General features: G+C 43.4%; 1 protein-coding gene across 4 annotated transcripts in view; it reads left to right on the forward strand.

Annotated features, from left to right (window-relative positions):
• Nucleotides 1–1,452: 1,452 nt before the first annotated feature.
• LOC130291576 (protein SETSIP-like) overlaps nt 1,453–16,256 on the forward strand; it is a 37,613-nt gene continuing 22,809 nt past the window's right edge. For 3 of the 4 annotated variants that reach the window (XR_008847966.1, XR_008847967.1, XM_056540494.1), the window contains exons 1-4: nt 1,453–1,609; nt 8,341–9,133; nt 11,135–11,212; nt 13,337–13,448. Coding sequence is in view for 2 of the 4 variants with exons in the window: in XM_056540494.1 (XP_056396469.1) it covers nt 8,405–9,133; nt 11,135–11,212; nt 13,337–13,448 (919 nt within the window). In the remaining 2 variants the exon portion in view is untranslated. Of the gene's footprint in view, nt 1,610–1,668; nt 1,908–8,340; nt 9,134–11,134; nt 11,213–13,336; nt 13,449–16,256 lie in introns of those variants that run through there. The other variant, XM_056540495.1, reaches the window with a different exon arrangement.

The raw sequence follows: 16,256 nt of genomic DNA on the forward strand, positions 1-16,256 counted from the left end.
ACATTAGGTAGCATAGTTTCCCCACATTAGGTAGCCGTTTCCCCACATTAGGTAGCATAGTTTCCCCACATTAGGTAGCATAGTCTCCCCACATTAGGTAGTAGTTTCCCCACATTAGGTAGCATAATTTATCCACAATAAGTAGCATAGCCCCCCCGACACACTCACCCGGCCTGCACATCGCTTCTCCTCTCCGGCCTGATGAGTGACATCACTGACATCCTCCTATGCGGGTCTGCGGAGGAACATCACTTGCACGACGTCTCTCGATAGATCCGGGCCGGCCGGTAGGTAGCATAATTTCCCCACATTAGGTAGCATAGTCTCCCCACATTAGGTAGTAGTTTCCCCACATCAAGTAGCATAGTTTATCCACAATAAGTAGCATAGCCCCCCCCCCCCCCCCGACACACTCACCTGGCCTGCGCAGCGCTTCTCCTCTCCGGCCTGACGAGTGACATCACTGACATCCTCCTATGCGGGTCTGCGGAGGAACATCCCTTGCACAACGTCTCTCGATAGATCCGGGCTGGCCGGCCGCAGACTCGCTGTCTAAAGTGGCGCCGCAGAGGCAGGGCCGGCCCGACCAAGGACCTAGGTAGCACAAAAAACAAAAACAAAGGGGGCAGCAAAATGCCGCCTGGACCAGGGACAGGGCTGGCCCTTCTCAAAATACAGAAATTCTGCCGCAATTCTGTTGGAATTCTGCAATTTCGTTAAGCAGCCTTTGCTAAACGGAATTTCTGCGGCATGACAGAAGATCCGCCGTGTGAACATACTATAAGGTTCCAGTAGGAATCCCATTTATTGGTTGCATGGCTAATCCATACATCAGCGTAACCAGTGTGCCTCCAGACATGCTGGGAGTTGTAGTTCTGTTACAGCTGGGGGTACACTGGTTGGGAAACACTGCATTAACACTTTGTAATCTTAGTATCTTATTAAAAACATTTTTATTTACTATTTATTTATTTACTATTGTTTTTCTGGGCACATAACATTTCTGTATAAATCAACGTTTACTGTAGGTGAATAAAAGTAGAATGTTTTTTATGGTAATAAATAATTAAATGCTCGAATAAAAAAGCTGAATATGAAGCTTCCACTATGGACGCTCCTCAACGATATCCCCGCGGGAACCATTAGCAATAACAACATGGCACCGCCCACCCCCACAGTTTGCGTTACAAACCTCGTTCTCGCTACAAGCGGCAAATTTCATTGGCTTACTTCATTGCTATTGGCCAGTACTCGCCTTGGGCGTGGCCCCCCGTGGGAGTCTACGCCTTCCGATTGGACGATCCGATAATGACGTAGTAAAGCAGGCAGGGCGGGAGTGAGGGAGAGCGAGCGAGAGTCGGAAGTCGATTTTTTTTTTTTTTCCTCCTCTCATCGCCGCTCACGTGACCCCCCTCGCTTGTATTGGGCGGGAGATGCAGCAGGGCCCGGGCGGCCGACGTGACGCGCGCTGGTCACGTGGGCCCTTGTTGACGTGACGTGGCGCCGCGTGACTGGCGCGGAGGTGACAGGGGGGCGGTGACGTCACGCGGTGACAGTTCTCGTGGTGGCATCGGGGGGTGGGAACAAGTTTTGAGTGGGTCCCCGTCTGGTGAGTTTTTTTTTTATTTATTTTTTTATTTTATTTACTTTCGGGGGTCAACGGGAGGGGGGTGCACGTGTGACGTCGTTTGTGTGACGTAGTTCGGGTGCGTGTGTAGTAGTCCGTGGTTGGTTTATGGGGCTCCAGTGTGTTTTGGGGTCGATGTGAAGGCGTCTGTGCTGTGTCCAGGACTGGTATTATCCATGGGAATGTGTCCTGGTCCCCTCGCCGGGAAGGTTTACCTCAGAGGAGGCAGACTGAGGGCTCATACCTCAAATATTTACCTCATAAACAGATGGCTGGCGCTGTATGTGGTATATTTACCTTTATATATATATATATATATATATTTACTGCCTGGGCAATATTTAGGTGTAACCTGCACCGTATTCTACCATACCGCACATACTGAACATGGCGCCCCCTTAAGCTGCGTTGCACAGTATATATATATATATATATATATATATATATATATATATATATATATATACTTACCGCCTGGGCAATATTTAGGTGTAACCTGCACCGTATTCTACCATACCGCACATACTGAACATGGCGCCCCCTTAAGCTGCGTTGCAGTGTTGCACAGTAAGCCAGAAAAAGTAGTGGCGGGCTATATACGTATGGCGCCATTCTTTTTAATTCCACATAAGGGTCTGTTCACACGTACAGTGTCCTGCGTCTATTTGATGCTGCAGATTTTAGCGTAAACTAGTGTTTCCCAACCAGGGTGCCTCCAGCTGTTGCAAAACTACAACTCCCAGCATGCTCGGACAGCCTTCGGCTGTCCGAGCATGCTGGGAGTTGTAGTTTTGCAACAGCTGGAGGCACCCTGGTTGGGAAACACCGTTGTAAACTAAATGAATGAACACAGCTTCAAATATGCGCAGGATACTGTACGTGTGAATAGACCCTCAGAGAGTAAAATTTAAAAAAAAATGGCTTCACTATGACGTGAACGTTGATCCTTAGAAAAAGTCGGTGATGGGTGGTTTAGCATTGGTCAGATAATGCCACATGGACGTGTGGCCACCCTTGGTATTGCAGCTCAGTCTTTGTACTCCAGTGAATTAAAGGAAAACGGTCAGCTTTCTTCCCCCGCACTAACCAGTGGTACTGGCTGGTAGTGCGGGGGACGCTGATCAGTTTGATCCTTACCGTGCCTGGATCTGCCGCGCCGTTCGTCTGTAATCTTCTATTATTGGTATATTCAAATGAGGTGCTAACTGGCACTCTGACGTCAGTGCCCCTGCTGCAGCGCCGCCCAGCTCATCAATATTCCTCCGCCTCTCCTCCCCCATCTGTAATGAAGAGAGAGGGCAGGAATATTGATGAGCTGGGTGGCGCTGCGGCAGGCGGCACTGACGTCAGTGCCAGTTAGCCCGGCTGGTGCCAGTTAACACCACATTTGCATATAGCGAAAATAGAAGATTAAGGCTGAACGGCGCGGCGGATCCAGGCACGGTAAGGATCAAACTGATCAGCGTCCCCCGCACTACCAGCCAGTACCACTGGTTAGTGCGGGGGAAGAAAGCTGACAGTTTTCCTTTAAAGGGGTATTCCAGGAAAAAAACGTGTGTGTGTGTGTGTGTGTGTGTGTGTATATATATATATATATATATATATATATATATATATATATATATATATAAACCAGAGACAGGCGCAGCACTCCAAAAGAAAGGTTATTTAATATCTCATTTCAGCATTACTAGTGAGTAAGTAATGCTGACATGAGATATTAAATCGCCTTTCTTTTGGAGTACTGCGCCTGTCTCTGGTTTTTATCTATGAATGGACTTTTGATCGTCTTTTTGGGATGCTGGCACAATCATTTTTGCTGGACTAGATAAGTAGTGCTGCATTACTTTGGGACTGTGTATGTGTGTATATATATATATATATATATATATATATATATATATCTCAACTGGCTCCAGAAAGTTAAACAGATTTGTAAATTACTTCTATTATAAAATCTTAATCCTTTCAGTACTTATCGGCTGCTGAAATTGGGTTGTTCTTTTCTGTCTGGCAACAGTGCTCTCTGCTGACATCTCTGCTTGTCTCGGGAACTGCACAGAGTAGAAGAGGTTTGCTATGGTGATTTGCTTCTACTCTGGATAGTTCCCGAGACACGTGTCATCAGAGAGCACTTAGACAGAAAAGAACAACCCAACTTCATCAGCTCATATGCACTGAAAGGATTAAGATTTTTTTAATGGAAGTAATTTACAAATCTGTTTAACTTTCTGCAGCCAGATGATATATGAAAAAAAGTTTTTTTTCCTGGATAACCCCTTTATTCCTATGTAATATCTGCTCAGGGAGGGGGGGATAGTAAAAAAAAAAAAAAAAACTCTCTTACCTTCCTTGCTCCCATGCCGCAGCCAGAATCACGAAAATCTGTTCCCGTTGTCCGGCGCTTCAGTGTTTTTGTTAAACATGACCGGAGGTGCCTGACAACGAGAACAGAGTTCTGTGATTCTGGGGGCAGCACAGGAGCAAGAGGGTGGTGGGTGGTGGGTGGTGGGTGGTGGTGGTGGTGGTGGTGTTGTATTTTCAGAGAGCTGTACTCACTATTCTGCTGGTGACGTAACTTGTTGAGATTTATCAAAACCTGTCCAGAGGAAAAGTTGCCCGTAGCAACCAATCAGAGCGGTACTTTCATTTTTTAAAAGGCCTCTGAAAAATGAAAGAAATCTGGTTGCTACGGGCAACACAGCAACTTTTCCTCTGGACAGGTTTTGATAAATCTCCCCCACTGTGTACATACATTACACTACTTATCCTGTACTGATCCTGAGTTATATTCTGTATTATACTCCAGAGCTGTACTCACTATTCTGCTGGTGAGGTCACTGTGTACATACATTACACTACTTATTCTGTACTGATCCTGAGTTATATTCTGTATTATACTCCAGAGCTGTACTCACTATTCTGCTGGTGGAGTCACTGTGTACATACATTACATTACTTATCCTGTACTGATCCTGAGTTATATCCTGTATTATACTCCAGAGCTGTACTCACTATTCTGCTGGTGAGGTCACTGTGTACATTACATTACACTACGTATCCTGTACTGATCCTGAGTTATATTCTGTATTATACTCCAGAGCTGTACTCACTATTCTGCTGGTGAGGTCACTGTGTACATACATTACATTACTTATCCTGTACTGATCCTGAGTTATATTCTGTATTATAATCCAGAGCTGTACTCACTATTCTGCTGGTGAGGTACCTGTGTACATACATTACACTACTTATCCTGTACTGATCCTGAGTTATATTCTGTATTATACTCCAGAGCTGTACTCACTATTCTGCTGGTGAGATCACTGTGTATATACATTACATTACTTATCCTGTACTGATCCGGAGTTATATCTTGTATTATACTCCAGAGCTGTACTCACTATTCTGCTGGTGAGGTCACTGTGTACATTACATTACACTACGTATCCTGTACTGATCCTGAGTTATATTCTGTATTATACTCCAGAGCTGTACTCACTATTCTGCTGGTGAGGTCACTGTGTACATACATTACATTACTTATCCTGTACTGATCCTGAGTTATATCCTGTATTATACTCCAGAGCTGTACTCACTATCATGCTGGTGAGTTCACTGTGTACATACATTACATTACTTATCCTGTACTGATCCTGAGTTATATCCTGTATTATACTCCAGAGCTGTACTCACTATTCTGCTGGTGAAGTCCGTGTATATGTCAGGACTTGACAAATTTGTTGGAGCCAACAAAAGTTAGGAGCCCATATGTCACGCATCAGATGATCAGTCATTAGTTTCTCCCTGTGTCACAGTTATAAGTTTCCCCTCATAAGATTTCTTGGTTCTATTTGTTTCTAGGAAAGCTGGATGTCAACCAACATGGCTGTCACAATGTGTGTCATTCACAGACTCCTGTATGACAGATCAGCTTCTCTGCCCTTCAGAAGTCTGGGAAAGCTGAATGACGCACATTGTGACAGCGATATCAGGAGGACCAGGATGGTGGCAGTGGCTGAGGTGACCAGATCCCAGGCGCCAGTGCCAAATTTATAGTTGCCATGGTGACCTGGCCTGGCATTTGTAGAGTCCTGGTGTACAAACCTTACATCACATAGGTGGTAAGAGGATTAAGGGGGGGCTTGGGAGAGGAAATGGAGTAAAGAAAAGCAGATACATTTGAAAAACATTGCTAATGTGGGGATAACATTTTTGAGTACTGAGAATTTCCACCCAAACAAATTTTGGGCAGAGATTCTCAGAGTAGCAGGCTACACCTGTATGGAATGCCGTACAGGCTGCATTACCGTCAGTGGTAACGGCACAGGTCCGCACGGTCCTCGCATCGGCAGTGCCTCCTCCACTGAGAACCTCTGTCCGAAATTCGGGCGGTAATTCTCAGGGTGATCGTCCCCTTTATGGGGCGAACCTCTGAACTCGGGTGTTTACAGACATTTCAGTTTGCAGGGAGAACAAATATTTTCTTTTTTAGAACCCCTTTGGTGTATCATCACGATGGAGCAATAAAAGCCAACTATAAAAAAAACAGGTGACTCAGATCTCTGTAAAGTAACATTCTTGCTTCTACACTTTTTTTGTCTGCTCTTTACGAGCAACACGGGACATATGATCCCTGCCGATCAGATATTTAAGGCACATCCTCTGCCTAAATCACACGAAGCTGTTGCGGGCATTTGTGGCCATAAAATGGCCCATCAGAACTCTTGGTACTGGGAAATAATACAAGATGGGGAAGAATTATCAAAGCTTTAAAAGAAATAAATAAATAAAAAAGTGGGCATATGCCATTAGCAACCAATCAGGCTCCAACGCTGGTTTTCCAGATGCCCCCATTTAGATTTAAGCTTCCTAAAAGCGTCACATTTTTTCATATGGGCAGTGGCAAAAAGAGGCCCTGTGTGAACCCAGACGTATGGTGTTAGGCTTCATTCACAAAGCTGTAAAAAACAAAACTGTGTCAGGTCTTCCACAGAGCTGCTTTAAAGGGGTTTCTTGCAGTTTAAAAAACATTTTTATTACAGACTGGAACTGGGTTAAAAACATGTTTTGTCACCCCTGAATTTGTCACCACCCTGGTGTCCTTCTTTGGAAGTGCTGCAGTGATGTCACGTACATTGGTCCTGATATACTAAGAGTGTTGTGTAGTTTTCTTTGTGGGTTTTAATTCCCTACCAAAAAATTTTTTTCACTGTATTTACAAAGGTTTCCCTACATTTTGCACTTTTCCCTATATTTTGCTCTTTATTTATTTATTTTATTTTTTTACACATGTTCTGATCTGTCGGGTTTTCGTCAGATGAAATCCACCACATTTTTTGTGGAAACCTTAGTAAATAGGTTGTTTTTTTATTTAATTTTTTTAAATGTCAGGGAAACGCCCCCATTTCGGTGACAATGCCCACTTTCCCAGACGGCCTAGTCCCTTTTTCAGGTTTTCTCAGTAAAATGGAGAGTTAGTCTGTTGTTTTTTTATTTTAATTTTTTTCCAATTCTGGCGCAGACAGGATTTCTGGCGCAATGTGCCAAAATCTGGCGCACAGCCCGACAAAACATGTCTGGTTTACAATAGTAAATCAGGGCCATTGTGTATATGATGCTGGCACTGTCCTCAGCCGTGACTACTAAGGCCAGTGAGTAACAACAACGTCAGGAGCTACGTTATAAATTACATTGTTGCAGCATTTCCAGCAGAAGACACCAGAGTGCTAGTAGATTTAGGAGTGACCTCATTTCATATAGCAGCATATAGAGCAGTGGTCTCCAACCTGCGGACCTCCAGATGTTGCAAAACTACAACTCCCAGCATGCCCGGACAGCCAACGGCTGTCCGGGCATGCTGGGAGTTGTAGTTTTGCAACATCTGGAGGTCCGCAGGTTGGAGACCACTGATATAGAGTATTACACTCTTGGATTCTTTACGATACTTAACTGGCATGCTCGGACTCTGTATAGAAATTCATAGAGATTTACGGCTCTGTCCCACTCTACATATAGCTGTATTACAGGGAGCTGTGTCTTATGTCTAGAAAATATCATGTAACCTACTACTTCAGTGTCCTACTGTAGTAAACTCTGACACCAGTGGTACCATAAAAATAAATCATAGACATGTGCAACAATGCAGAATATTTTGTACCATAGTGGCAGGGCTGGACAGATGATAGGTAGTGGGTTGTAGCTAGAGATGAGCGAACTTCAGTAAATTCGATTCGTCACGAACTTCTCGGCTCGGCAGTTGATGACTTTTACTGCATAAATTAGTTCAGCCTTCAGGTGCTCCGGTGGGCTGGAAAAGGTGGATACATTCCTAGGAAAGAGTCTCCTAGGACTGTATCCACCTTTTCCAGCCCACGGGAGCACCTGCAAGCTGAACTAACTTATGCAGGAAAAGTCATCAACTGCCGAGCCGAGAAGTTCGTGACGAATCGAATTTACTGTAAGTTCGCTCATCTCTAGTTGTAGCCCTTCTGTACCACTGTATGAGTCACAGTTCAGTATTGTCAGTTATAATGAACTATATCACACTTTAGACTAATATACATACACATATATCTATATATATATCTATATATCTATATATATATATATATATATATATATATATATATATATATATATATATACACTGATACTTTTAATTCTAAAACACAATTTGCTCTTTATGCTAAATGTTGTCTCTTGTATTTCAGTGTCAGATGATGGGCCATGTGGAGCATTGGTGAAAAACTATCGCTGCTTTAAAGTTCCTGCAACATGAGCTGTCCAGAGAAGACCGGGGAGTGCTCCCCTCCACCAGCTAAACAGAGGAGAGTTTTGGAGACTGAGGAAAAGAACAATGGCGTTCGTGATCTACCGGATAGTCAGGAAGCTGAAGCTGCTCAGGCTTTATGGGAGATGACTAAATGGAGAGAGAATGCTGAAGAGAAGGAGCAGCCAGGCAATGTTATTCCACACACTCCAGAAAATGGCACAGTAGAAGACCCTCATGCAAGACTACCTGTGTGTACACCAGAGAGGGGAGATACAGGGGAAAGCGCGACAGGAACCCCTCACATCCCTGAAGGTGGTGAAACTGGAGAGAAGAATACAACACCATCCAAGCAAGACCCCTTAAAAAGAGATGCAACAGGAAATGGCGAATCAGAAGATCAGCGGAGAAAATGTGTACAGCCGAGCCTAGAGATAGCAGACTCAGAAGAGCCTGCTGTTCTGTCACCCCTTTCCTCAGATTCTGAAGCGGGTGACAACCCATCGTGCAGCGAGGGTGATGAGTGTTGCATTGTTTCTGTTGGCACCCAGGCTACTAGTACTGATCGCTCCCTGCAGGCTCTGGAGTCAGTGCAGCAAGAACTGAGGTCAGTAAATGAGCGGGCGGACCGGGCCCTGCTGCAACTGAAACGGAGATATGGACAACTCAGAAAACCACACATCCAGAAACGCAACTCCATCATACGTACCATCCCGGGCTTTTGGGTCACTGCTGTATCCTATAACTTTTCTATATTCCATATCTTTTAAGTCAGTCTCCAGGCATAGATATTGCAATGCTGATTATATTTATGAATTTCTCTAAGGGGTTTTAATAACCATAGAGGTCAGCAGTGCTGGGATGGATTGGTTTGTAATTTGTACTAGGAAGGGTTATACAGACTGAGGAGCAAACATTTAGGCTAGTCTCTCTGCTTAGATTACTGTAGGTTTTAGTGGTGATCTAACTCTACCTAAGTCCTGGGGAATCATATGAAGGTCTGGGTGTAGCACCTCTAATGCTAAAGCTAAAATGCCCTGTTTTCATAATTATGTTGCCAGATTTGTGATTGCTTGTTTTTGGGGCAGGCCTCTGTGCACCACATAGTTAAAATATAAATAAAAAAATCACAACTATCATCTTGTAGCTATTTGGCAACACATACAGTTTGGCTTCTTATTGCAGTATGGAGAGTAGATGAGTTGGGTATGTGCAACTTTATTATTTGTGTCTCTTGATGCATTAAAGATGATATCTAGCAGTAATAAACATATCCCCTATCAACAGGAAAGGGGATAAATGTCCGATCGCGTGGGGTCCGACCACTGGGACCCCCTCGATCTCCCGTTCGGGTCCCTGGCTCAGCTCCTGTGTGTGATGTTTCATACACAGCAGGTCAGCTGATCCAAACATGCCCTCTCCATTTATCTCTATGGAAGAGGCTGATGCACAGCCTTGGTGTGTCTGTGCCTCTCCCATTGAGATTAATGGAGGGGCCGTGTTTGGATCAGCTGACCTGCTGTGTACGAAACGTGCTCTAACAGAAGAGCCGGGGTCCCCCGATCAGACCCTTATCCCATATCCTTCGAATAGGGGATAAGCTTATTACCGCTTGTCATCTTTAAAATCTCACTGCATGGGTCTGTTTTTGGCTTTGGATTAAATTAGAAATGCCTAAAACGGGCTTGGATTCCCCCCCAAAAATGTTTACATCTGTTAATGCCATTAACCCCTTAAGGACACGGCCCGGTGGGCCTTCAGTGCACATCCAATAATATTATCTTTATTCTGTGGGTCAACATAGTTTTTCTAAAGTTAGACTTTTTTGACAAAAAATTATGCTCAAAATTGTTCTATTCTAACGCCTATAACTTTCTTTTTTAGTATATGAGGATGTATGAGGGCTCGTTTCTTGCACCATGAGATTTAGTTTTTATTGGTACTATTTTTGTTTTGATGGGACTTTTTAATCACTTTTGATGAATTTTTTTCTGATATGACATAACCAAACATCAGCAATTATGGCATTTGGTGTTTTTTGTTGTTTTGTTTTTACATTTATGCCACTTCCCGTGCGGGACCATAAATTTCAATGGTTCATTTCCGCACGCACCATTACCCAAAATGTTGTTTTTTGTTATTATTGTTTTTAATTAGAAAAGGGGCGAAATTTTTATTGGAGGAGGGGCTTTTATATATTGTTTTTTTTTATAATTTATTTTACACATAGGGGACTGTTATATGCAATTATTGGATTGCATTTACGGTACAATGAAAGTTAAATTGGTGCTCTACTGATACAGCATGTCTCTGCAGCTTGTATCAGCCAAGCAACGATTCTGCATGCTGGATGAAAATAAGAGACCGCCATTTTGCATTCATTGGACCACCACGACGCACTGTATGGGTCCAATGAACCCACCAGCACCTCCGTTACCTATAGTTGCTGTGGTCAGCATTGATCATGGGATCTAAAAGGTTAATGGCAGACATCAGCGGGATTGCTAATGTCCGTCATTAATTGTGAGTCCCTGGCTGCTGATAGAACTGTGCTTATCCACGATGAAGTGGCACTGTCAGGGAAGGAAATGCACCATAAATGTACAGCACTGTGCATGAAGTAGCATGCTGCAGTGCCATACCTTTACAGGCCAGGCCATTAGGTATTAAAGTAATTTGAATTCTTTGTTACAAAACTATAACACTCTATTTTCCTTAACGTTATCCTCTGTCAGTTTCTGAATCACCCACAACTTTCTGCTATGATTGATGACCGTGATGAAGATACATTAAGTTACATGAACAATTTACAGGTGGGTGGTTGTACCTGTAATGTGAACCTGCTTATTTTATATATGCATATAGTTGAGAAATAATGTATCTGGTTTGACAGCAAACTTTTAAACTACATTTTGGGACACTAAGTCACCAGCTAGAGTACCTATCATGATCTTGTTAAATTTTATAATCCTCCCAGTTCACTGCCCCCATCATGATAAACCACCCCCTGTCTTTACTTTTATTATTTGTTAGATTTCTACCTTGATATTGCTCTGTATTTCCTGCTCAGTCAGATTCACAGACTGGGAAGGGGCGTTCCCCAGCAGGCGTGACATCATTTGAAGCCATACAGGGGAGAACTTCCTCCCTTGCTCTGCTACACACAGCCCATGGCAGTTCAGTGTGTGAGATGAGCTATGATTGGCTAAGGCTGCCCCCTTCCCCCAGCACTCCAGACTGCACTTCCTGATTTTGGACTTCTGCCAGGCCAGCAGGAGTCCAAAGTCTGCGCGAGAGAGAGGGGGAAATATGCTCTGGACAAGTGGGAGACACCTAGTGGCAGCTTTTTTAAACACAAATAAAGCATAAGAAACTTCATTTTTTTTAAACAAAGTACATTAGAAAGATTTTTTTTATTTGCCATAAGGAGTGCAATAGCAAAAATGAGTTTTAATGAGAGTGCCTATTTAAACGGCCTTAGTCTGCCTGTTTCTGCAGTCGTGCATTATTTAACATTTCATTAGAGCAGACATCCAGACCCCAGCTGCTTCCGGCATATGTGCATTGCACTAATACAGCTGAGTACACCTTGCTTAACAGTGCATGTGTAATGAAGTGAGGTGTACTGTCCATGGCTTCATCGGTGCAATGTGCAGATGCTGTAAGCCGCTAGATGTGAGTGCAGGTGTCTGCTTTAGTGAGATAAATGTTAAATAAATTGTGATTGCAGTGATGGGAAGACTTCATATTGGCAGTTTGGGGACACTAAACTCCATCTGCATAAAGACATGCTAGTTGTTTAGTGTCCCAAAACATAGTGACAGGTTCACTTTGAGGACATATCATCTCTCATGAGATACCGTATTTTTCGCCGTATAAGATGCACTTTTTCTTCCCCAAAACGGGGGGGGGAAAAGTTGGTGCGTCTTATACGGCGAATACACACACCTATCGGGTCGGTCCCGGCGGCCATCAACGGCTGGGACCCGCGGCTAATACAGGACATCACCGATTGCGGTGATGCCCTGTATTAACCCTTCAGACGCGGCGATCAAAGGTGACCGCCGCGTCTGAAGCGAAAGTGACACTAACCCGGCTGCTCAGTCGGGCTGTTCAGGACTGCCGCGGTGAAATCGCGGCATCCCGAACAGCTTACAGGACACCGTGAGGGCCCTTACCTGCCTCCTCGGTGTCTGCTCCAGGACGGGATCCCCTGCATGGCCGTCGCTCTCCTTCGACGCCGTCACGTCGTTGCGCACGCCGTCACGTCGTTGAGCACGCCGTCACGTCGTTGCACACGCCGTCACGTCATCCAATAGGAGCGGCGTGCGTAGCGAAGTGATGACGACGACGGAGAGCGTGGATCCCGGGGAAGAAGATGTCTGGAGCGTCGGGGACACCACGGGGACGCGGCGACAGCGATGGAGCGACATCCAGGGCAGCGGTGACGAGAGGTTACGGGTCCGGAGCGGCAGGGACATGTATTACCTCCTACCAGTGGTCTTCAACCTGCGGACCTCCAGATGTTGCAAAACTACAACTCCCAGCATGCCCGGACAGCCGTTGGCTGTCCAGGCATGCTGGGAGTTGTAGTTTTGCAACATCTGGAGGTCCGCAGGTTGAAGATCACTGTAATGGGTTCAGAGTCTTTTTTTTTTTCTAGATTTTGCACCTTTAAAATTGGGGGCGTCTTATATGTCGGTGCATCCTATAGGGCGAAAAATACGGTATGTTTTAGCAACATTAGTAACTTCATGTGGAGTGCAAGAATTTAGGATAACAGACAAATGCAGAGAGCTGAAAGGTCCTCCTCAATGCTGACAATTATTTGCAGAAATCTATTTCTTTGTACTGCAATTCCATGACCTACATATGTTATTACAACAGATTTTCTTGTTTTATTAAGTCCTCTCCATGTACCATTACTTTTAATTTAGGTAGAGGACTTTACACACTTAAAGTCAAGTTGCAAGATAAAATTTTATTTCAACTCCAATCCTTACTTCAAGAATGATGTCATCATCAAGGAGTTTCAGTATGGTTCTTCTGGTGAGTATTAAAGGGGTTATCCAGCATAAGGTGATTTTAGTACGTACCTGGCAGACAGTAATGGACATGCTTAGGAAGGATCTGCGCTTGTCTTGGGCTAAATGGCCATATTGTGATATTACCATAATACTGTGGCTAGCTTTTTGTGAACTTGTATTTCCTGTTTTCAGTTTTCTTGTTTGCCTACAAATCCCATGATTCCATTTTCCTCCTCCCACACATCAGCCACCCCACCCATTGAAACATAAATGAGCTGCAGACCTGTGGTTTTCAATCAGGGTGCCTCCAGCTCTTGCATTACTTGCAGATTGCTCTCTCCACCCATTGAAGCAGACAGGCTCCCTGTCATCTGCTGACTAGTGAGTCAGGTCTCGGCCGCATTGCAAGCTGGGAAAAATCCGAGACAACAGTCATTTTGTATGCTGTTAAAAATTAAATATTGGGGTGAAAATATGGGGCATGGAACATCTTAGCTATGAGGAGCGATTAAAGGAGTTACAATTGTTTAGTCTTGAGAAGAGACGTTTAAGGGGGGATATGATAAATGTATATAAGTATATAAATGGCCCATACAAAAAATATGGAGAAAAACTGTTCAGGTTAAACCCCCCCAAAGGATGAGGGGGCACTCCCTCCGTCTGGAGAAGAAAAGGTTTAGTCTAAAGGGGCGACACGCCTTCTTTACCATGAGAATGTGAATTTATGGAATGGTCTACCTTAGGAACTGGTCACAGCAGGAACAATTAACAGCTTTAAAACAGGGTTAGATACATTCCTGGAACAAAATAACATTAATGCTTATGCAGAATTATAAAACTACATCCCTTTCCCTTATCCCCTTACATCCTTCCCTTCAATCCCCTGGTTGGACTTGATGGACGTATGTCTTTTCAACCATATTAACTATGTAACTATGTAAAATCACATAAGAATTGTGAGAAAACCGTCACACACAGGTAAAGAAACTATATTATGAACTACAATAACTTTACAGCCCCTGTAGCATAGTCAAATAAAAAAAATTCCTGGAATACCCCTTTAACTGGAGTTGGCAATGTCAAGTTGGTGCATTTTATTGTTGACCCTCTATTTACTCTAGTTTGACTCAATACTTACTGCAGATAATATAGTTCAGTCTCTCCATGCTTACTGCATAGATAGAACTATTTAATTTCTTTAACTTAACAAGTTTTAAAGATTTTTTTCCCAATCATTTGATTTCTCATACAGATCAATACAATATCATTGCATTCATCCATTAAATTAGTGATCAGCAAGTATAAGCGGCTAAAGGCCTAAAGTGTCATGACTGCGGGGAGCTGTGCTGACCCCCTATACCACCAACAATGTGCACTGCTGCTTTTGTAGCATTTGTGGGCTGTTGTTCCATTACAATCTGCAGAATGTTTCTCAGTGTTTTGTAAGAACTGATCACACTGGCAGCGTATCCCCTATGTCATTGACATGGTCATTGTGTTTGGAATGCAGATAAATATTGCGTTTACTATTTTAAGAGAAAATATAAATTTTGCACAAATATTTTTGCAGTAATTAATAAAGGGGAGAAGTCCATTCTTGGGATGGGCAACCCTTTGTCCCTTTACAATGTTTGAGCTGCAGGGGTGATGTTTAGTCATAGGTTGCGCTGGAAGTTGTCTGTTCCTAAACCTTTCCATGATTTACTTAGAGATGTACTTATAAATTTTACTTATAAATTTATTTGATACTTGTTTTGGCTAAAGCCTTGGCTGCATTCCTCCGTGGAATGACTTAGAATGCGCGTTATATAAATTGTCAGCAGTTCACCTAAAAATGTTCAACGCTGTTTCCCAGCTCCAGAGATGTTTTTAAAGCATTGTTTTGCTCAGTGGAGATAATGGCACCTGTCAGGACTGGGATATATTAGGCATGAAGTGAACAGTCAGTTCTTATAGTTGATTTGTAGAATTAGGAAAATGGGCAAGTGTAAGGATCTGAGCAGATGTGAGGAGGGCCAAATGACTAGGTAGACAGCTAGATGACTTGGTCAGAGCATCTCCAGAAGTCTTAAGGGATTAGGGCATATAGTGGTCAGTACACTACAAAAGTGCTTCAAGACAGGACAACTGGTGGTAGGCTCATTGATGTGTGTGGGAGTTAAGGCTAGCCCATTTAGTACCATATCAGAAGTTGCTGTAGAGCAAACTGCTGAAAATTTTCTGCTGGCTTTGACATGTGTGTTAGGACTAGAGATGAGGGAATTTATAGTGATTCGATTCGTCACGAACTTCTCGGCTCGGCGTTTGCTGACTTTAGCCTGCATAAATTAGCTCAGCTTTCAGGTGTTCCGGTGGGCTGGAGACTCTCTCCTTGGACTGTATCCACCGGAGCACCTGAAAGCCGAACTAATTTATGTAGGATAAGTCATCAAATGCAGAGCCGAGAAGTTCGTGACAAATCAAATTACTGTAAGTTTGCTCATCTCTAGTTAGGACGTCACAGCTAGTGTATGGGGTCAGAGTGCCCATGAGCAATCTGCAGTTAGCTGATCATCAGGAGACATGTGAGATTATGTTGTGGAATGTCATATTGCTCATGTTATTGAAGATATCTCTGCTTCTGATGAACATTTTAATGGCTAGAATTGTTTCTGCTGGCTTTACCATTGTTAAACAGTAAAACTTGCCTTGCAAGCCAAACCATCTTACGGTATATATCATATCCAATTAATACCTTATGAAACCTGTTGTGTACCAATATTAAAGTAATAAGAAATTAATGAAATGAAATAGTTTTCTGTGTATAGTACAATTTTCTATCTATTTTTTT

Source organism: Hyla sarda, chromosome 9 (assembly GCF_029499605.1).
Source record: "Hyla sarda isolate aHylSar1 chromosome 9, aHylSar1.hap1, whole genome shotgun sequence".
Lineage (NCBI taxonomy): Eukaryota > Metazoa > Chordata > Amphibia > Anura > Hylidae > Hyla > Hyla sarda.